The following is a 22166-nucleotide window of genomic DNA, read 5'->3' on the forward strand; positions in this document are numbered from 1 at the left end:
TCTGTAATTTTCTTCCCGCATGTTGCAATCCGTTTTTTGTTGATACAGCGTCGTCTTTATATACGAAAATAATAATTTGGGGTATCATCGTTCCAAGTGCTCCATCTGAATTCACCCGCAGACGTTCCTCTGCACTGCCACGCGCAATTTGATGGGCTGCTGTCCGATTTCAAACTGTAATCCGTTAAATGAAGAGTTGATGCACTGCACACTTTTTTTTAATAGCATAATTTTTAATATTTTGGCTCGGGGAGGGTATCAAGTCAGGTCGAGTCATAAGGCTCAAGTCCAAGTCAAGTCACGAGTCATTGGTGTTAAAGTCAAAGTCGAGTTGCAAGTCATCATATTTGTGACTCGAGTCTGACTCGAGTCCAAGTCAAGTGACTAGAGTCCACACCTCTGATCAGGACCATTGAAAACAGAATTACATTTTTATGGAATAACAGATGATGACAATACATGATGAAGACTACATTGATAATCGATTAAATTGTTGAACATTTTGCTCCAAAGGGCCTTATTTAAATCAGTTATCCAGGTTTCACAGGTTAAGTCAAAATATAAAATAAAATATTTCTCTCATTAGTTCATATCAGTAACAGAGTGAATAAATGTTTTGTTCATATCAGCGACAGAGTGATTAAATGTTTTTGTTCATATCAGCAACAGAGTGAATCAACGTTTTAGTTAATATCAGCAACAGAGTGAATCAAAAATAACCTTAAGTGCATATTAAATCAAACATGCTTTGTCATTGCATAGAAATAACATTGACTTATGATGGAAACCCATGCACTTACACATTTTGATTGAATAGGCAATAATTATATCACATTGTTGTGTTCAACTGCCACATAGACTGTATCTTATGTCAGCTTACAAGACTTACTTTCATTTTTGGAGACTATTCCAATCATGGGTGGAATTTATGTAGGGGTTGGAATGTGTGGGAAGTTCTCAAAGTGAAAATATGACTACCAAGTGGGCGTTACCACTGAGACTAATGCTGACTTGACAGTAGCAGAGACAGAACCACCAGAAAGAATGCTGTGAAGAGACTGGTCTTGCTGCTTACTCCACTTGAGGTCACAGCTGGGATGGAAAGAGAAAAAGGAAACATGATCAAAATGAAAATAGGATGAGTGTTTTTTGCCCTGTAATGTGATTAGTTAGACAGCTGATTTGCTAAATACAACTGGAACGCAACTGATAAATTATTGATTAATGTAGAGATAATGGCATATGATACAATGGTGAACAAAACATATGTCAGACAAAATATTTATTTAACTGATAATAGAATACAATGAAATAAATAAATGTGTTTACCTGTGCCGTTGACTGTCACTGAGGAGGGGTCAATGTTGAAAGCTGTGATGTTTTGGGCAGCATTTATCAAAACAGTGCCAATCTCCTTGGAATTTGGGACGGAGGAGGAGCTGAATGCTAAATTCATAGTATCAATGATGGATCCAGAGCTGGGAACAAATGAGAGATAACATGTTAGATAGAAAGTGAGATCAATTTAAATGAACATACAACATGTAATGCAAAAGAAATCACCTGAATTCTGTCACAGTCAAACTGTTGAAAGAGGTGAAAGCTGATCGATAGAAAGGTTCAAGCTGGAAGGCAAAACAAGAAACAGATGAAGTTAAAACAAACAACTTCCTGTTGATTAAAAGCTGACTATGTGACTGTATTCTACCCCTCTCGTTAGTACATTCACATCTTCATTGTTTTGGGAGGCTCACCTGAGTTTTAATCAGTAATGCTCGGCTTTGAAAGGCCTGAGAAGATGGGTTTGATAGATCAGAGGTAAATGTCTCTCCTCTGGACCGGAACACCACAGGCACCTTAGTGAGTGCCACAGCGGTAGTTGCAGTTGTTGTAGTTGTGATGATGGAAGTAGTGATGACAGGAGTAACCGTTGCATTTGTGGTGGGTGCTTTGAAGACAAAAGAGCAGAAAAGTTACTGTACAAGCTAATGGTTTGTCTATGCTCTACAAGTCTATATACGTACAGTACCTTTGGAAAGAATTCAGACCCCTTGACTTTTTACAAATGTTGTTACATTATTCTAAAACTGATTAAATTATTTATTTCCATCATCAATCTACACACAATACCCCATAATGACAAAGCAAAAAAAAAATATTTTGAATTTTTTGCTAATTTATAATAACATTTAAAAATGAAATATCACATTTACCTACGTTTTTAGGCCCTGTACTCAGTACTTTGTTCAAGCACCTTTTACTGCGATTACAGCCTTGAGTCTTCTTAGGTATGACGCTACAACCTTGGCACACCTATATTTGGGGAGTTTCTCCTATTCTTCTCTGCAGAACCTCTCAAGCTCTGTCAGGTTCAATGGGGAGAGTTAGTGCACAGCTATGTTCAGGTCTTTTCAGAGATGTTCGATCGGGTTCAAGTCCGGGCTCTGGCTGGGGCACTCAAGGACTTTCATAGATTTGTTGCGAACCCAGTCCTGCGGTATCTTGTCTGTGTGCTTATGGTCGTTGTCCTGTTGGAAGGTGAACCTTCGGCCCAGTCTGAGATCCTGAGCGCTCTGGAGCAAGTTTTCATCAAGGATCTCTCTGTACTTTGCTCTGTTCATCTTTGTCTTGATCCTGACTAGTCTCCCAGTCCCTGCCTCTGAAAAACACACGCACAACATGATGCTGCCACCACCGTGTTTCACCGTAGGGATGGTGCGAGGTTTTCTCCAGACGTGACGCTTCGCATTCAGGCAAAAGAGTTCAATCTTGGTTTCATCAGACCAGAGAATCTTGTTTCACATGGTCTGAGAGTCTTCAGGTGCCTTTTGGCAAACTCCAAGTGGGCTGTCATGTGCCTTTTACTGAGGAGTGGCTTCCGTCTGGCCACTCTACCACAAAGGCCTGATTGGTGGAGTGCTGCAGAGATGGTTGTCCTTCTGGAAGGTTCTCCCATCTCCACAGAGGAACTCTGGAGCTCTGCCAGAGTAACCATCGGGTTCTTGGTCCCTGACCAAGGCCTTTCTCCCCCCTGACTGCTCAGTTTGGCAGGGGAGCTAGCTCTAGGAAGAGTCTTGGTGGTTCCAAACTTTAAGAATGATGGAGGCTACTGTGTTATTCTGGAACTTCAATGCTGCAGAAATGGTCTGTGATTTGTGCCTCGACACAATCCTATCTCGGAGCTCTACGGACAATTCTTTTGACCTCATGGCTTGATTTTTGCTCTGACAAGCACTGTCAACTGTGGAACCTGATATAGACAGATGTGTGCCTTTCCAAATCATGTCCAATCAATTGAATTTAAAACAGGTGGACACCAATAAAGTTGTACAAATATATCAAGGCTGTCAATGGAAACAGGATACACATGAGCACAATTTCGAGTCTCATAACAAAGGGCTGAATACTTATGTAAACAAGGTATTTCTGTTTTTTAATTTTAATACATTTGCAAAAATGTCAAACTGTTTTCACTTTGTCATTACGCGGTATTGTGTGTAGGTTGCTGAGGATTTTATTTTTTCAATCCATTTTAGAATTAGGCTGTAACTTAACAAAATGTGGATAAAGTCAAGGGGTCTGAATACTTTCCGAAGGCACTATATATAAATTAGAGAGATCAACCACCAAAATTATTGGAGCTAGCATTGAGATGCTGGTCCAAGGCTATAACGTACTCCCAAAATCTGATCTAGGATCATTTTCTTTCGAATGTTTGGCTGCTATTATAGGCTATGGTTTCTATGTTTGTTCATTATGTGTATGTGTATATAGAAGTAGAATATTCAATCACTCTTTTGTTGCTAAGAATTTTCAGAGACTGCAGGAAATGCAAACATGTAGTGTATTTAAGTTTCAAAAAGGCTTCTACAGTTTTTAATTTCCACTTTAAAATGTCAAACTTGATTTGCCTCAATGAAAGATGTATTAACCCCTACAAACAATGTTGACTAATTATACGCCACGTAATATTTCACATCTCTTGTTGCTGCAGGATTATTTTCCTGCTGTAGCAAAGTGGCTCAAATTAAGTTCCTTCATCCGTATGTATGTGTACATATGCACACTGTCTGTTCTGTGTTTGCTTTCTTGATTCTTCTCTTCATTTATTCTTTAAAATATTTATACTTTTTTGGTGTGGTTCCTCCCCCTAGGTACTGCTTGTACTGCTTATTTGTTGTCTTGTATAGAAAATAAATCAAAGAATTGTTAACTTGCTGCAGCAGTTCCATCCTCTCAGGTACCTGGGCCCTAACCCTAACCTGGAGTAGGGTTCTGGCTACACTTCGATTGACTGAGGGTTACTTTTCTTTTTACACATAGTTTTTTTGGACGTTTGGACCCCCCCCCCCACACACACACACACACATTTGTCAAAAGAAAGTAGTGTAGTTCCAGTAGTTAACTACAACACTAAATGGTAAGAAATGTAATTAACTACTGAAAACACTAGTTAGATATGAATTCAGTGCAACTACCACCAAGCTACTGCAAAATGTAGTTACATTATTAGTTGAACTACATGTACATATGTAAGCATTAAATGTAACACTCAGATTTTATTCAACACTGGAGAAATTGCTGTGTATAGATCGTTTTCGTTCACCCATCTGGGTTTACTCACCTTTAACAATGATGGTGGTAACATCCACAGAGAGGTTGCCAAAGGTAATGTTTGGATTGGTCACAGCCTCTTTCAGTGTATTGCTAATGTCAGTAACCTCAGGGACAGATTGAGTGGAGGTCTCATTGAACACTAGCTGGACCTCCGCCTGTGTTTCTGCATCCATACGAGAATGGAAAATAGGTCTGCAAAAAGGTCATAAAAGGTCATGAACAGTGGCATGCCAAAGGTTAAAAGAATAGAATAGAATATAATGGAATATTACGTGAATCCAATAACAATTGTCCGGATGAAAAGGATCCCATATTTTGTTTTGTAGATCACATCAAACTGTAAGCAATGGTACAAACAGGAGAACATTTTAATGATTTAACACAAACAAAAGCATTTCTATATGTTCCAATCCACATAGCTAAGCCCAAGTTATATAAGATAGACATTGGGGAATATAAATAGATCTGTAGTGATGGAGAATAATTGTCACCTGATTAGAACAAATAAAATATGTACTTTAAAATATAGATTTTACAACAATCGCCATACATTATTGATGGTCATACACCCAATAAAAACAAACTCTGAATTTCTAGGACTTACCACTGCAGCAATAGTCACTGCAAGTTCTTGGAATTCTGTACTTTGAGGGTCATTTAAAGCATCTACAAACACTTGTTGTATGACGAAAGACACCAGTGGAGCAGGTTGGAGATGTGCAGTTGTTGTTTTAGTTGTAGTTGTTGTTGTACTAGTAGTAGTAGGTGTTGTAGTAGTGGTTGTACTAGTAGTAGTAGCAGGTGTCGTAGTAGTGGTTGGTGCGTTGGTTGTTGTGGTAGTTGGAGCTGTGCTGGTAGTTGTTGACAGTGGTGATGTTGTCCTTGACACTGTAGTTGTGGGGGCCACGTATGTAGTGGTTGTAGTTGTGGGCCTAGTTGTAGGAACGGTAGCCGGTACAGTGACAGGTTCTCCAGTTGTTGTGGTGGTCATACCAGCCACAGTGGTTGTAACAGAAGTTGTAGGAGGAACAGTACTTGTTGCAGGAGCAGCTAAGTTCAAAAAGAAAATTGACATTTACACATCTCTTTAAGGCTGTGTGGCAGTATAACACAGTCATCGTAATACAGTAGCTAGCTAAAGTTTTGTCAGTGGCTAGTTTAAGACCAAGAAATGGGACAGAAGAAGTTCAACACTTTATTCAATTCATTTCACGTAGATGGGAGTATAATATGATGCTCTTATATTGACATCTAAATCATCATATGTTGGGCTGTTATTTAATGTACATCCTGCAGCCTGTAAACAGGCTTCCTGCAACATTTCACATGAACTACTTCAACTGAAAACCCTTTCTATTGTATAAAGTACATTTGGAAATTCCGAGACCCCTTTGAATTCCTGCCTGCCCTGAGCCTGCCTGCCATCCTGTACATTTGCTCTACCTATCTGGATATTGACCCCTGCCTGCCCTTGACCTGTCTCTTGCCTGCCCCTGTTGGATTAATACACTGTTGTTACTTCAATGTTGTCTGCATCTGGGCCTTACCTGAAACGTGTTAGTACGAACTGGCCACGACTGACCCAGCAGATCCGGGCCAGCTTCTCAACGCCATCTTCTCCCAAGGAGCCACCATAGGTAGGAACGAGGAATTGCTTCATGGCCTTATGGAGGGCGTCCAAATGTTGGCTGAACGCCATGACCGGGCATTGGACATTTTGCTGGAGCAATGTCGCCAGCGGAATGTCAATACTGAATCAACACGAAGAGTTGCCTGTATTGCAGGACTCTTGGTCATTTTGTATCCTCTTGCCCTTTAAACCTGTTGAGGACAGGCGTTCAACTGGTCTACTGGTGCCATCATGGGCTGGAGTCCGTTCTGCCATGCCCATTGTCTGAAGTCAGCGCAACCTGCCCCGGGAAGCCTTCCTGGAGGCTGGGAAGTTGCCTCACACCTTTCGTCATTCCTGTGGAGTACCAGGACCTCCAGGTGTTCAGCAAGGCCCGGGCCTTGGCTCTCCTACATTGGAGACTCCCTAGCTGCAGGATTTATCCATCCCTCTTCCTCTCCTGCCGGCACCGGGTTCTTCTTTGTGGAGAAAAAGGACAAGACCCTGCGCCCGTGCATTGACTTCCGGGGACTCAAAGACGTTACTGCGAAGAACCGTTACCTGCTTCCACTCATTTCCTCTGCCTTTGTGCCGCTCCAGGGAGCCACTGTTTTTTCCAAGCTGGATCTACGGAAACACCTACCACATGGTGCTGATACGAGAGGGGGACAATTGGAAGACCGCCTTCAACACGGCCAGCAGCCACTACAAGTATCTTTTCATCCATTTTGGCCTCACCAACGCCCCTGCTGTGTTCCAGGCTCTGGTAAATGATGTTCTCTGTGTCATGTTGAACCAGTTCATCTTCATCCACATTGATGACATCCTCTTCTTTTCCTGCTCCCCCCAAGACCACATGCTCCATGTATGACAGGTTCTTCAACGCCGTCTGGAGAATCAGCTGTTTGTGAAGGCGGAGAAGTGTGAGTTCCATCTCTCCACCATCCACTTTCTGGGTTTCTTCATCTCTTCAGTAGTGGTGGATTGGCTCCAGCCTACGTCCAGGGTGCAGCTGCAACGTTTCCTGGGGTTTGCTAACTTTTATTGCAGCTTTATCTGGGGTTACAGCATCCTGGGTTCCCCCTGTCTGCACTCACCTCCACCGAGGTTGCGTTCACGTGGTCCTCTGCCGCTGACCGGCTGTTTCGGGACCTCAAACACCGCTTCACCACTGCTCCTATCTTGGTTCATCCTGACCCTTCCCATCAGTTCGTGGTGGAGGTCGATGCTTCGAATGTCAGAGTGGGGGCTGTCCTGTCCCAACATTCTGCCCTGGACCTTAAGCTGCATCCTTGTGCCTTTTTCTCCCACCGTCTCAACTCCACGGAGAGGAACTATGATGTGGAGAATCAGGAGCGTGAAGATGGCATTGGAGGAATGGAGGCACTGGCTGGAATGGGCAGAACATCCGTTCATTGTGTAGACCTACTACAAAAACCTGGAGTATCTCCTCACCATCTCAATCCACCTCAATCACTGTTATAGTCCCACTGTTACCACCCCAGAGCCCGAGACCATCCTTCCCACCTTGTGCCTGGAGACGGCACTAAGCTGGGGTATAGGGAAACAGGTTCCCGGAGGCGCAGCGGTCCCAGCCGAACCCTGGAGGGGGCCCAGATAACCGGATGTTTGTGCCTGATGCTGTCCGCTCCACGGTCCTGGAGTGGGCCCATTCCTTCAGGTTTGCCTGTCCTTCGGGCTCCCATCAGACCCTGGCCTTCATGTGACAATGCTTTTGGTGACCTAAAATGGTTCCTGATATCACCGCGTTTGTCGCCGCCTGCACGGTCTGTGCACAGAACAAGACTCCCCGGCAACCTCCGGCTGGTCTTTTTCAACCACTGCTTGTCCCTCACCGTCCCTGGTCCCATATATATCCCTGGATTTCGTCTCGGGTCTCCCACCGTCTGAGGGCAACACTGCCATCCTGACTGTTTTCAACCGGTTTTCCAATACATTCCTCTCCCTAAACTACCCTCAGCCAAGGAGACGGCCCAGCTTATGGTGCAGCACATCTTCTGGATCCATTGACTCCCGGTGGACATGGTCTCCGACCAGGATCCTCAGTTCTCATCCCAGTTCTGGAAGGCGTTCTGCATGCTCATTGGGTCATCGACCTGTCTGTCCTCCTGGTTCCACCCCCAGTCCAATGGCCAGTCGGAGCGAGCCAACCAAGATGTGGAGATGACCCTATGGTTGTCCACTTGGCATCTGCCCCTTTGGGTGTTGTTTCGCAAACTGTCCCTCCGGTTTATTGGCCCTTTCCCCATCTCCAAGATCATTAGCCCTTCTGCTGTCCACCTTCTGTTGCCCCATACCCTTTGTATTCATCCCACCTTTCATGTGTCTAAGATCAAACATGTCTCACAGCCCTTTGTCTCTTGTTTCCAGGCCTTCCCCTCTTCCCTGGGCTCATCAACGGCCAACCAGTTTACACGGTGAGGTTTGACCTCAGGGCACGGGATTCCAGTACCTGGTTGACTGAGAGGGTTAAGGTACAGAGGAGAGGTGCTGGGTCCCTGCGAGGGACATCCTGGACTCAGACCTCATCTCTGAGTTCCTATGCCGGCACAACGGTCAGCCAGGAATGCGCTCAGGTGATTGTCTCCAGGTGTGATTGTCTCCACCCCCCTCCAGGTGTCGCCCATCATCCCCATTATACCCTGTGTATTTATACCTGTGTTCTCTGTTCGTCTGTTGACAGTTCGTTTCATTTGTTCAAACCTAACATCGTTTTCACTTGCTCCTGTCTTTGCTGTTTTCTAGTTTCCCGGTTTTGATCATTCCTGCCTGCCCTGACCCTGAGCCTGCCTGCCGTCCTGTACCTTTGCCCCACCTATCTGGATTACTAACCTCTGCCTGACCTGATCCTGCCTGCCATCCTGTACTTTTGCCCTACCTACCTATATTTCTACAACCTGATTGAAATCCATCTGTGGTAAATTCAATGATTTGGAAGGTCACACACCTGTCTATATAAGGTCCCACAGTTGACAGTGCACATCAGAGGAAAAATCAAGCCATGAGGTGGAAGGAATTGTCCGTAGAGCTGCGAGACAGAATTGTGTCGAGGCACAGATCTGGGCTAGGGTACCAATAATGTCTGCAGCATTTAAGGTCCCCAGGAACACAATGGCCTCCATCATCTTTAAATGGAACAAGTTCGGAACAGAAGGACATCCATCTCTGCAGCACTCCACCAATCAGGCTTTTATGGTAGAGTGGCCAGACAGAAGCCACTCCTCAGTAAAAGGCACATGACAGCCCGCTTGGAGTTTGCCAAAAGGCACTTAAAGAAATCTCAGACCATGAGAAACAAAGGTTCTCTGGTCTGATGAAACCAAGATTTTACTCTTTGGATTGAATGCCAAGCGTCACATCTGGAGGAAACCCGGTATCATCCCTACAGTGAAGCATGGTGGTGGCAGCATCATTCTGTGGGAATTTTGTTCAGCGACATGGACTGGGAGACTAGTCAGGATCGAGGGAAAGATGAAAGGAGCAAAGTACAGAGAGATCCTTGATGAAAACCTGCTCCAGAGCGCTCAGGACCTCAGACTGGGGTGAATGTTCACCTTTCAACAGGACAATGACCCTGAGCACACAGTCAAGACAACGCAGGAGTGGCATCGGGAAAGTCTCTTGAGTGGCCAAGCCAGAGCCCTGACTTGAACCTTTTGAACATCTCTGGAGAGACATGAAAATAGCTGTGCAGGGACCGCTCCCCATTCAACCTGACAGAGCTTGAGAGGATCTGCACAGAAGAATGGGAAAAACTCCCCAAAAACACATGTGCAAAGCTTGTATCATCATACCCAAGAAGACTCGAAGGCTGTAATCAATGCCAAAGGTGCTTCAACAAAGTACAGAGTAAAGGGTCTGAAAACGTACATGTAAATGTATTATGTAAATGTATTATTTCAGTTTTTTATTTTTTATAAATTAGCAAACGTCTAAAAAACTGTTTTTGCATTGTCATTATTGGGTATTGTGTGTAGATTGATGACGAAGAAAAAAACATTTAGAATGAGGCTGTAACGTAACAAAATGTGTAAAAATTCAAGGGGTCTGAATACTTTCCGAATGCACTGTAGATGCTACAAACACACGGTTAGTAGCATTAGAACGAGAAAAACTGTGGCATTCTGATATAGAACACTCACATTATTAACAATGTGTATTACAGAGCAAGAGCAGACAAAGCACAGCTGAAATGTACGTAATTTTATTTGTATTTTTTTACACAAGCTATTTTAAGAAAAAGGTCAGTCAATTAATGGGGACTAATTGATAAGATATTTTAAAGTCAACGTTTGAAATAAATCATGTCACCAATTACTGTTCCAAATTGACTTCTGAAACTCCAATAAAAAAAAAAATGTAGATAAAAGATAATCAAATGGAATTGAATAAATAAATGTGTTTACCTGCGCTGTTGACTGTCACTGAGGAGGGGTCAATGTTGAAAGCTGTGATGTTTTGCGCAGCATTTATCAAAACAGTGCCAATCTCCGTGATATTAGGGACAGAGGGGGAGCTGAATGCTACATTTACAGTATTGATGATGGATCCAGAGCTGAGAGAGAAATGAGAGATAACATGTTAGATAGAAAGTGAGATGAATTTAAATCAACACACAACATGTAACGCAAGGAAATCACCTGAATTCTGTCACAGTCAAACTGTTGAAAGAGGTGAAAGCTGATTGATAGAAAGGTTCAACCTGGAAGGCAAAACAAGACACAGATGAAGTTTAAACAAACAACTTCCTGTTGATTAAAAGCATTCTACCCATCTCGTTAGGACATTCACATCTTCATTGTTTTGGGAGGCTCACCTGAGTTTTAATGAGTAAGGCTCGGGTTTGAAAGGCCTGAGAAGATGGGTTTGATAGATCAGAGGTAAATGTCTCTCCTCTGGACCGGAACACCACAGTCACCTTAGTGATTGCAACAGCGGTAGTTGCAGTTGTCGTGGCTGTGATGATGGCAGTAGTGATGACAGGAGTAGCTATTGTAGTTGTGGTGGCATTTGATGCACTAGTGACGGTTGTAGCGGGTGCAGCTGTAACAGTAGTTGTTGATGCACCACTTGTTGTCGACATACCAGTGACGGTTGAAGTGAGTTCTCCAGTTTTATTCAATGCAACGCTTACAGTTGCAGTGGGTGCAGATGTAATCGTTGTCGTCAATACACCAGTTACGGTTGTAATGGGTACAGCTGTAACCATTGTTATCGATTCACCAGTGATGGTTGTAGTGGTTTCACCAGTTATTGTCGACACACCAGTCAGGGTTGTAGTGGGTTCATCAGTTGTTGTCGATGCACCAGTGACGGTTGTAGTGGGTTCATCAGTTGTTTTTGTTGACTCAGTGACAATTGTTGTGGGTTCACCAGTTGTTGTCGATGCACCAGTATCAGTTGTTGTGGGTTCACCAGTTGTTGTCGATGCATCAATGATGGTTGTAGAAGATTCATTAGTTGTTGTCGACACACCAGTGACGGATGTAGTGGGTTCACCAGCTGTTGTTGATGCACCAGTCACGGTTGTAGTGGGTTCAACAGTTGTTTTTGTTGACTCAGTGACAATTGTTGTGGGTTCACCGGTTGTTGTTGACTCACCACTGAGGGTTGTAGTGGTTTCATCAGTTATTGTCGACACCCCAGTGAGGGTTGTGGTGGGTTCACCAGCTGTTGTAGACACAACAGTGAGGGTTGTAGAAGATTCATTAGTTGTAGTTGACACACCACTGAGGGTCGTAGTGGGTTCATCAGTTGTTTTTGTTGACTCAGTGACAATTGTTGTGGGTTCACCAGTTGTTGTCGATGCATCAATGATGGTTGTAGAAGATTCATTAGTTGTTGTCGACACACCAGTGACAGTCGTAGTGGGTTCACCAGTTGTGGTTGATGAACCAGTGACTGCTCTATTGGGTTCACCAATTGTTTTTGTTGACTCACTGATGGTTGTAGTGGGTTCACCAGCTGTTGTCGATGCATCAATGATGGTTGTAGTGGGTTCACCAGTTGTTGTTGACTCACCAGCCATGGATGTAGTGGTTTCATCAGTTATTGTCGACACCCCAGTGAGGGTTGTGGTGGATTCACCAGCTGTTGTAGACACAACAGTGAGGGTTGTAGTGGGTTCACCAGTTATTGTCGACACACCACTGAGGGTTGTAGTGGGTTCACCAGTTGTTTTTGTTGAATCAGTGATGGTTGTAGTGGAGAAAACAGATTTTGTTGATGAAACAGTGACGGATGTAGTGGGTTCATCAGTTGTTGTCGATGCACCAGTCACGGTTGTAGTGGGTTCAACAGTTGTTTTTGTTGACTCAGTGACAATTGTTGTGGGTTCGCCAGTTGTTGTCGATGAATCAATGATGGTTGTAGAAGATTCATTAGTTGTTGTCGACACACCAGTGACGGTCGTAGTGGCTTCACCAGCTGTTGTTGATGCACCAGTCACGGATGTACTGGGTTCACCTGTTGTATATGTTGTTTCTGTGACAATTGTTGTTGGTTCACCAGTTGTTCTGGGTTCACCAGTTGGTGTTAATGAACCTGTGACTTGTCTAGTGGGTTCACCAGTTGATTTTGTTGACTCACTGAATGTTGTAGTGGGTTCACCAGTTGTTGTCGGTGCATCAATGTTGGTTGTAGTGGGTTCACCAGTTGTTGTTGACTCACCAGCCATGGTTGTAGTGGGTTCATCAGTTATTGTCAACACACTATTGACGGTCGTAGTGGGTTCACCAGTTGTTGTCGACACACCCGTGACAGTTGTAGTTGGTGCTGCAGTAACATTAGCTGTTGATGCATAACTTGTAGACACACCAATTATTGTCGACAACCCAGTGAGGGTTGTAGTGGGTTCACCAGTTATTGTCGACACACCACTGAGGGTTGTAGTGGGTTCACCAGTTGTTTTTGTTGAATCAGTGATGGTTGTAGTGGAGAAACCAGATTTTGTTGATGAAACAGTCACGGATGTAGTGGGTTCATCAGTTGTTGTCGATGCACCAGTCACGGTTGTAGTGGGTTCATCAGTTGTTTTTGTTGACTCAGTGACATTTGTTGTGGGTTCACCAGTTGTTGTCGATGCACCAGTATCAGTTGTAGTGGGTTCACCAGTTGTTGTCGACACCCCACTGAGGGTCGTAGTGGGTTCACCAGTTGTTGTCGATGCATCAATGATGGTTGTAGAAGATTCATTAGTTGTTGTCGACACACCAGTGAGGGTTGTGGTGGGTTCACCAGCTGTTGTAGACACAACAGTGAGGGTTGTAGAAGATTCATTAGTTGTAGTTGACACACCAGTGACGGTTGTAGTGGGTTCATCAGTTGTTTTTGTTGACTCAGTGACAATTGTTGTGGGTTCACCAGTTGTTGTCGATGCATCAATGATGGTTGTAGAAGATTCATTAGTTGTTGTCGACACACCAGTGACAGTCGTAGTGGGTTCACCAGTTGTGGTTGATGAACCAGTGACTGCTCTATTGGGTTCACCAATTGTTTTTGTTGACTCACTGATGGTTGTAGTGGGTTCACCAGCTGTTGTCGATGCATCAATGATGGTTGTAGTGGGTTCACCAGTTGTTGTTGACTCACCAGCCATGGATGTAGTGGTTTCATCAGTTATTGTCGACACCCCACTGAGGGTCGTAGTGGGTTCATCAGTTGTTTTTGTTGACTCAGTGATGGTTGTAGTGGAATCACTAGTTGTTGTCGACACACCAGTGACGGTCGTAGTGGCTTCACCAGCTGTTGTTGATGCACCAGTCACGGATGTACTGGGTTCAACTGTTGTATATGTTGTTTCTGTGACAATTGTTGTTGGTTCACCAGTTGTTCTGGGTTCACCAGTTGGTGTTAATGAACCTGTGACTTGTCTAATGGGTTCACCAGTTGATTTTGTTGACTCACTGAATGTTGTAGTGGGTTCACCAGTTGTTGTCGGTGCATCAATGTTGGTTGTAGTGGGTTCACCAGTTGTTGTCGACACACCCGTGACAGTTGTAGTTGGTGCTGCAGTAACAGTAGCTGTTGATGCATAACTTGTAGACACACCAATTATTGTCGACACCCCAGTGAGGGTTGTAGTGGGTTCACCAGTTATTGTTGACTCACCACTGAGGGTTGTAGTGGTTTCATCAGTTATTGTCGACACCCCAGTGAGGGTTGTGGTGGGTTCACCAGCTGTTGTAGACACAACAGTGAGGGTTGTAGAAGATTCATTAGTTGTAGTTGACACACCACTGAGGGTCGTAGTGGGTTCATCAGTTGTTTTTGTTGACTCAGTGACAATTGTTGTGGGTTCACCAGTTGTTGTCGATGCATCAATGATGGTTGTAGAAGATTCATTAGTTGTTGTCGACACACCAGTGACAGTCGTAGTGGGTTCACCAGTTGTGGTTGATGAACCAGTGACTGCTCTATTGGGTTCACCAATTGTTTTTGTTGACTCACTGATGGTTGTAGTGGGTTCACCAGCTGTTGTCGATGCATCAATGATGGTTGTAGTGGGTTCACCAGTTGTTGTTGACTCACCAGCCATGGATGTAGTGGTTTCATCAGTTATTGTCGACACCCCAGTGAGGGTTGTGGTGGATTCACCAGCTGTTGTAGACACAACAGTGAGGGTTGTAGTGGGTTCACCAGTTATTGTCGACACACCACTGAGGGTTGTAGTGGGTTCACCAGTTGTTTTTGTTGAATCAGTGATGGTTGTAGTGGAGAAAACAGATTTTGTTGATGAAACAGTGACGGATGTAGTGGGTTCATCAGTTGTTGTCGATGCACCAGTCACGGTTGTAGTGGGTTCAACAGTTGTTTTTGTTGACTCAGTGACAATTGTTGTGGGTTCGCCAGTTGTTGTCGATGAATCAATGATGGTTGTAGAAGATTCATTAGTTGTTGTCGACACACCAGTGACGGTCGTAGTGGCTTCACCAGCTGTTGTTGATGCACCAGTCACGGATGTACTGGGTTCACCTGTTGTATATGTTGTTTCTGTGACAATTGTTGTTGGTTCACCAGTTGTTCTGGGTTCACCAGTTGGTGTTAATGAACCTGTGACTTGTCTAGTGGGTTCACCAGTTGATTTTGTTGACTCACTGAATGTTGTAGTGGGTTCACCAGTTGTTGTCGGTGCATCAATGTTGGTTGTAGTGGGTTCACCAGTTGTTGTTGACTCACCAGCCATGGTTGTAGTGGGTTCATCAGTTATTGTCAACACACTATTGACGGTCGTAGTGGGTTCACCAGTTGTTGTCGACACACCCGTGACAGTTGTAGTTGGTGCTGCAGTAACATTAGCTGTTGATGCATAACTTGTAGACACACCAATTATTGTCGACAACCCAGTGAGGGTTGTAGTGGGTTCACCAGTTATTGTCGACACACCACTGAGGGTTGTAGTGGGTTCACCAGTTGTTTTTGTTGAATCAGTGATGGTTGTAGTGGAGAAACCAGATTTTGTTGATGAAACAGTCACGGATGTAGTGGGTTCATCAGTTGTTGTCGATGCACCAGTCACGGTTGTAGTGGGTTCATCAGTTGTTTTTGTTGACTCAGTGACATTTGTTGTGGGTTCACCAGTTGTTGTCGATGCACCAGTATCAGTTGTAGTGGGTTCACCAGTTGTTGTCGACACCCCACTGAGGGTCGTAGTGGGTTCACCAGTTGTTGTCGATGCATCAATGATGGTTGTAGAAGATTCATTAGTTGTTGTCGACACACCAGTGAGGGTTGTGGTGGGTTCACCAGCTGTTGTAGACACAACAGTGAGGGTTGTAGAAGATTCATTAGTTGTAGTTGACACACCAGTGACGGTTGTAGTGGGTTCATCAGTTGTTTTTGTTGACTCAGTGACAATTGTTGTGGGTTCACCAGTTGTTGTCGATGCATCAATGATGGTTGTAGAAGATTCATTAGTTGTTGTCGACACACCAGTGACAGTCGTAGTGGGTTCACCAGTTGTGGTTGATGAACCAGTGACTGCTCTATTGGGTTCACCAATTGTTTTTGTTGACTCACTGATGGTTGTAGTGGGTTCACCAGCTGTTGTCGATGCATCAATGATGGTTGTAGTGGGTTCACCAGTTGTTGTTGACTCACCAGCCATGGATGTAGTGGTTTCATCAGTTATTGTCGACACCCCACTGAGGGTCGTAGTGGGTTCATCAGTTGTTTTTGTTGACTCAGTGATGGTTGTAGTGGAATCACTAGTTGTTGTCGACACACCAGTGACGGTCGTAGTGGCTTCACCAGCTGTTGTTGATGCACCAGTCACGGATGTACTGGGTTCAACTGTTGTATATGTTGTTTCTGTGACAATTGTTGTTGGTTCACCAGTTGTTCTGGGTTCACCAGTTGGTGTTAATGAACCTGTGACTTGTCTAATGGGTTCACCAGTTGATTTTGTTGACTCACTGAATGTTGTAGTGGGTTCACCAGTTGTTGTCGGTGCATCAATGTTGGTTGTAGTGGGTTCACCAGTTGTTGTTGACACACCCGTGACAGTTGTAGTTGGTGCTGCAGTAACAGTAGCTGTTGATGCATAACTTGTAGACACACCAATTATTGTCGACACCCCAGTGAGGGTTGTAGTGGGTTCACCAGTTATTGTCGATACACCACTGAGGGTTGTAGTGGGTTCACCAGTTGTTTTTGTTGAATCAGTGACAATTGTTGTGGGTTCACCAGTTGTTGTCGATGCATCAATGATGGTTGTAGAAGATTCATTAGTTGTTGTCGACACACCAGTGACGGTCGTAGTGGGTTCAACAGTTGTTTTTGTTGACTCAGTGACAATTGTTGTGGATTCACCGGTTGTTGTCGACTCACCAGCCATGGTTGTAGTGGTTTCATCAGTTATTGTCGACACCCCAGTGAGGGTTGTGGTGGATTCACCAGCTGTTGTAGACACCCCAGTGAGGGTTGTAGTGGGTTCACCAGTTATTGTCGACACACCACTGAGGGTTGTAGTGGGTTCACCAGTTGTTTTTGTTGAATCAGTGATGGTTGTAGTGGAGAAAACAGATTTTGTTGATGAAACAGTCACGGATGTAGTGGGTTCATCAGTTGTTGTCGATGCACCAGTCACGGTTGTAGTGGGTTCAACAGTTGTTTTTGTTGACTCAGTGACAATTGTTGTGGGTTCACCGGTTGTTGTCGACTCACCAGCCATGATTGTAGTGGTTTCATCAGTTATTGTCGACACCCCAGTGAGGGTTGTGGTGGGTTCACCAGCTGTTGTAGACACAACAGTGAGGGTTGTAGAAGATTCATTAGTTGTAGTTGACACACCACTGAGGGTCGTAGTGGGTTCATCAGTTGTTTTTGTTGACTCAGTGACAATTGTTGTGGGTTCACCAGTTGTTGTCGATGCATCAATGATGGTTGTAGAAGATTCATTAGTTGTTGTCGACACACCAGTGACAGTCGTAGTGGGTTCACCAGTTGTGGTTGATGAACCAGTGACTGCTCTATTGGGTTCACCAATTGTTTTTGTTGACTCACTGATGGTTGTAGTGGGTTCACCAGCTGTTGTCGATGCATCAATGATGGTTGTAGAGGGTTCACCAGTTGTTGTTGACTCACCAGCCATGGATGTAGTGGTTTCATCAGTTATTGTCGACACCCCAGTGAGGGTTGTGGTGGATTCACCAGCTGTTGTAGACACAACAGTGAGGGTTGTAGTGGGTTCACCAGTTATTGTCGACACACCACTGAGGGTTGTAGTGGGTTCACCAGTTGTTTTTGTTGAATCAGTGATGGTTGTAGTGGAGAAAACAGATTTTGTTGATGAAACAGTGACGGATGTAGTGGGTTCATCAGTTGTTGTCGATGCACCAGTCACGGTTGTAGTGGGTTCATCAGTTGTTTTTGTTGACTCAGTGACAATTGTTGTGGGTTCACCAGTTGTTGTCGATGCATCAATGATGGTTGTAGAAGATTCATTAGTTGTTGTCGACACACCAGTGACGGTCGTAGTGGCTTCACCAGCTGTTGTTGATGCACCAGTCACGGATGTACTGGGTTCACCTGTTGTATATGTTGTTTCTGTGACAATTGTTGTTGGTTCACCAGTTGTTCTGGGTTCACCAGTTGGTGTTAATGAACCTGTGACTTGTCTAGTGGGTTCACCAGTTGATTTTGTTGACTCACTGAATGTTGGTGTGGGTTCACCAGTTGTTGTCTGTGCATCAATGTTGGTTGTAGTGGGTTCACCAGTTGTTGTTGACTCACCAGCCATGGTTGTAGTGGGTTCATCAGTTGTTGTCAACACACCATTGACGGTCGTAGTGGGTTCACCAGTTGTTGTCGACACACCCGTGACAGTTGTAGTTGGTGCTGCAGTAACATTAGCTGTTGATGCATAACTTGTAGACACACCAATTATTGTCGACACCCCAGTGAGGGTTGTAGTGGGTTCACCAGTTGTTTTTGTTGACTCAGTGACAATTGTTGTGGGTTCACCAGTTGTTGTCGATGCATCAATGATGGTTGTAGAAGATTCATTAGTTGTTGTCGACACACCAGTGACAGTCGTAGTGGGTTCACCAGTTGTGGTTGATGAACCAGTGACTGCTCTATTGGGTTCACCAATTGTTTTTGTTGACTCACTGATGGTTGTAGTGGGTTCACCAGCTGTTGTCGATGCATCAATAATGGTTGTAGTGGGTTCACCAGTTGTTGTTGACTCACCAGCCATGGATGTAGTGGTTTCATCAGTTATTGTCGACACCCCAGTGAGGGTTGTGGTGGATTCACCAGGTGTTGTAGACACAACAGTGAGGGTTGTAGTGGAATCAATAGTTGTTGTCGACACACCAGTGACGGTCGTAGTGGCTTCACCAGCTGTTGTTGATGCACCAGCCATGGATGTAGTGGTTTCATCAGTTATTGTCAACACCCCAGTGAGGGTTGTGGTGGATTCACCAGCTGTTGTAGACACAACAGTGAGGGTTGTAGTGGGTTCACCAGTTATTGTCGACACACCACTGAGGGTTGTAGTGGGTTCACCAGTTGTTTTTGTTGAATCAGTGATGGTTGTAGTGGAGAAAACAGATTTTGTTGATGAAACAGTGACGGATGTAGTGGGTTCATCAGTTGTTGTCGATACACCAGTCACGGTTGTAGTGGGTTCAACAGTTGTTTTTGTTGACTCAGTGACAATTGTTGTGGGTTCACCAGTTGTTGTCGATGAATCAATGATGGTTGTAGAAGATTCACTAGTTGTTGTCGACACACCAGTGACGGTCGTAGTTGCTTCACCAGCTGTTGTTGATGCACCAGTCACGGATGTACTGGGTTCACCTGTTGTATATGTTGTTTCTGTGACAATTGTTGTTGGTTCACTAGTTGGTGTGGGTTCACCAGTTTGTGTTAATGAACCTGTGACTTGTCTAGTGGGTTCACCAGTTGATTTTGTTGACTCACTGAATGTTGGTGTGGGTTCACCAGTTGTTGTCGGTGCATCAATGTTGGTTGTAGTGGGTTCACCAGTTGTTGTTGACTCACCAGCCATGGTTGTAGTGGGTTCATCAGTTATTGTCAACACACCATTGACGGTCGTAGTGGGTTCACCAGTTGTTGTCGACACACCCGTGACAGTTGTAGTTGGTGCTGCAGTAACAGTAGCTGTTGATGCATAACTTGTAGACACACCAATTATTGTCGACACCCCAGTGAGGGTTGTAGTGGGTTCACCAGTTATTGTCGACACACCACTGAGGGTTGTAGTGGGTTCACCAGTTGTTTTTGTTGAATCAGTGATGGTTGTAGTGGAAAAACCAGATTTTGTTGATGAAACAGTCACGGATGTAGTGGGTTCATCAGTTGTTCTTGACACACCAGTGACGGTTGAAGTGAGTTCTGCAGTTGTTGTCAATGCACCACTTACTGTTGTAGTGGGTGGAGCTATAATCCTTGTTGTCAATGCACCAGTTACGGTTGTAATGGGTACAGCTGTAACCGTTGTGGTCGATGCACCAGTAATGGTTGTAGTGGGTTCACCAGTTGTTTTTGATAACAACACCTGTGTTGGTTGTAGTGGGTGCATAAGTTGTTTTTGATGCACCAGTGACTTTTGAAGTGATTTCACTAATTGTTGTTGATGCATTAGTGACAGTTGTAGTGGGGTCACCGGTTGTTGGTGGTAAATCAGTGACGGTTGTAGTGGGGTCACCGGTTTTTGTCGATGCATCAATGAATGTTGCATTGTGTTCACCAGTTGTTGTTGATGTATCGTTGTCGGTTGTAGTGGCTTCACCAGTTGTTGTTGATGTATCGTTGTCGGTTGTAGTGGCTTCACCAGTTGTTGTTGATGTATCGTTGTCGGTTGTAGTGGCTTCACCAGTTGTTGTTGATGTATCGTTGTCGGTTGTAGTGGCTTCACCAGTTTCTTTGGTTGAACCAGTGATGTTTGTGGTGGGTTCCCCAGTTGTTGTCGATGACCAAGAAACGATTGGAATGGGTTCACCAGTTGTTGTCGATGTGTCGATATCGGTTGTAGTGGCTTCACCAGTTTCTCTGGTTGAACCTGTGACGGTTGTAGTGGGTTCACCAGTTTTTGTTGATGACCCAGAAACGATTGTAATGGGTTCACCAGTTGTTTTTGATAACTCATTGATGGTTGTAGTGGGTTCACCAGTTGTTCTTGGTGAATCAGTGGCATTTGTAGTTGTTCACCAGTTTTTGTCGATGCATCAGTTATGGTTGTAGTGGGTTCACCAGTTTTTGTTGATGCATCATTGACAGTTGTAGTGGTTGCGCTTGTAGGATTCATAGTAATGACCACTATTGTTCAACATAAACAGAGTCAAATGTATTTGATTAAAATTATAACACTGACATCATAGGTATATAATGAAAAATGTCTAATTCTGTTGAATACACGTCCCTTACCCATTAGAAGGAGCACTGTTGATGTAACTTGGTATACACTCATCTTATGTATTATTTGAAAATTATGATCTAAAGACATAAATACACAATACAATGGATTTGGTTAAAGCACAACAACTGTTCAAAATGGGAGAGGTAAACTAATACTATGAAAATATGACCTACAGTGCTTGTTACCTATTAGCTACCTCCACATATAACCTGCTCCTTCACTAGCTCAACACAAATATATCCAAATAGTACATGTTTTCACTAATCAAATCAGATTCCCTAATCACTTCAGTCAATACCCAAATCAAATAAAAGGGTATTGGTTGCGAATACATATTTTGCATATGTTAAAGCAGGGGCAACAACATGCTTATGTTTTTAGCTCCAACAGTGCATTAATACCTGACAATACAAAACAATACACATAATTTTCCTAAATAAAAATAAAGAAATTAAGAAATATCAGAACGAGCCATATCCGGAATACATAATATTTACATAATATGATTTTTTATTTTACTAGGCAAATCAGTTAAGAACAAGTTTTTATTTTCAATGACGGCGTCATTGCCCCTTGGTCAGAGGCAGAACAACAGATTTTTAATTTATCAGCTCGGGGATTCGATCCATCAGGTTTTCGGTTACTCGCCCAACACTCTAACCACTAGGCTACCTGCCACCCCATAGAAAGGTGTGTACAGCAGTAGGATGAGCCTTGACTAAAATACAGTACAGTTCAAACCCGCCTGAATGACTTATGGTTTAAATATATGTTTTTTCTCACCCATCTACACACATTACCCCATAACGACTGTTTTTCAAACATGTTTCTCAAAATGTTTGCTAATTTATTGAAAATGAAGTACAGAAATATCTAATTTACATAAGTATTCACACCCCTGCGTAATACGTTTTAGATTCACATTTCACAGCGATACAGAATCACCTTTGACAATGATTACAGGTGTGAATCTTTCTGGGTAAGTCTCTAAGAGCTTTGCACACCTGGATTTTTACAATATTTTCACATTATTCT

General features: G+C 43.8%; 1 protein-coding gene across 1 annotated transcript in view; it reads right to left on the minus strand.

The window, feature by feature from the left end:
* Positions 1-403: 403 nt before the first annotated feature.
* LOC145850382 (uncharacterized) overlaps positions 404-22166 on the minus strand; it is a 37455-nt gene continuing 15692 nt past the window's right edge. Inside the window, exons 2-12 of the mRNA XM_082977338.1 lie at positions 21140-21208; positions 11064-21031; positions 10888-10949; positions 10654-10802; positions 5222-5667; positions 4890-4954; positions 4625-4809; positions 1755-1948; positions 1564-1625; positions 1330-1478; positions 404-1092 (exon numbers count right to left, since the gene is read on the minus strand). Of these exons, the coding sequence (XP_082833464.1) occupies positions 1001-1092; positions 1330-1478; positions 1564-1625; positions 1755-1948; positions 4625-4809; positions 4890-4954; positions 5222-5667; positions 10654-10802; positions 10888-10949; positions 11064-21031; positions 21140-21208 (11441 nt within the window). The 3' untranslated portion in view covers positions 404-1000. The remainder of the gene's footprint in view (positions 1093-1329; positions 1479-1563; positions 1626-1754; positions 1949-4624; positions 4810-4889; positions 4955-5221; positions 5668-10653; positions 10803-10887; positions 10950-11063; positions 21032-21139; positions 21209-22166) is intronic.

The sequence above is a fragment of the Salmo salar genome, chromosome 07 (assembly GCF_965601325.2).
Source record: "Salmo salar chromosome 07, fSalSal1, whole genome shotgun sequence".
Taxonomy (NCBI): Eukaryota; Metazoa; Chordata; class Actinopteri; order Salmoniformes; family Salmonidae; genus Salmo; species Salmo salar.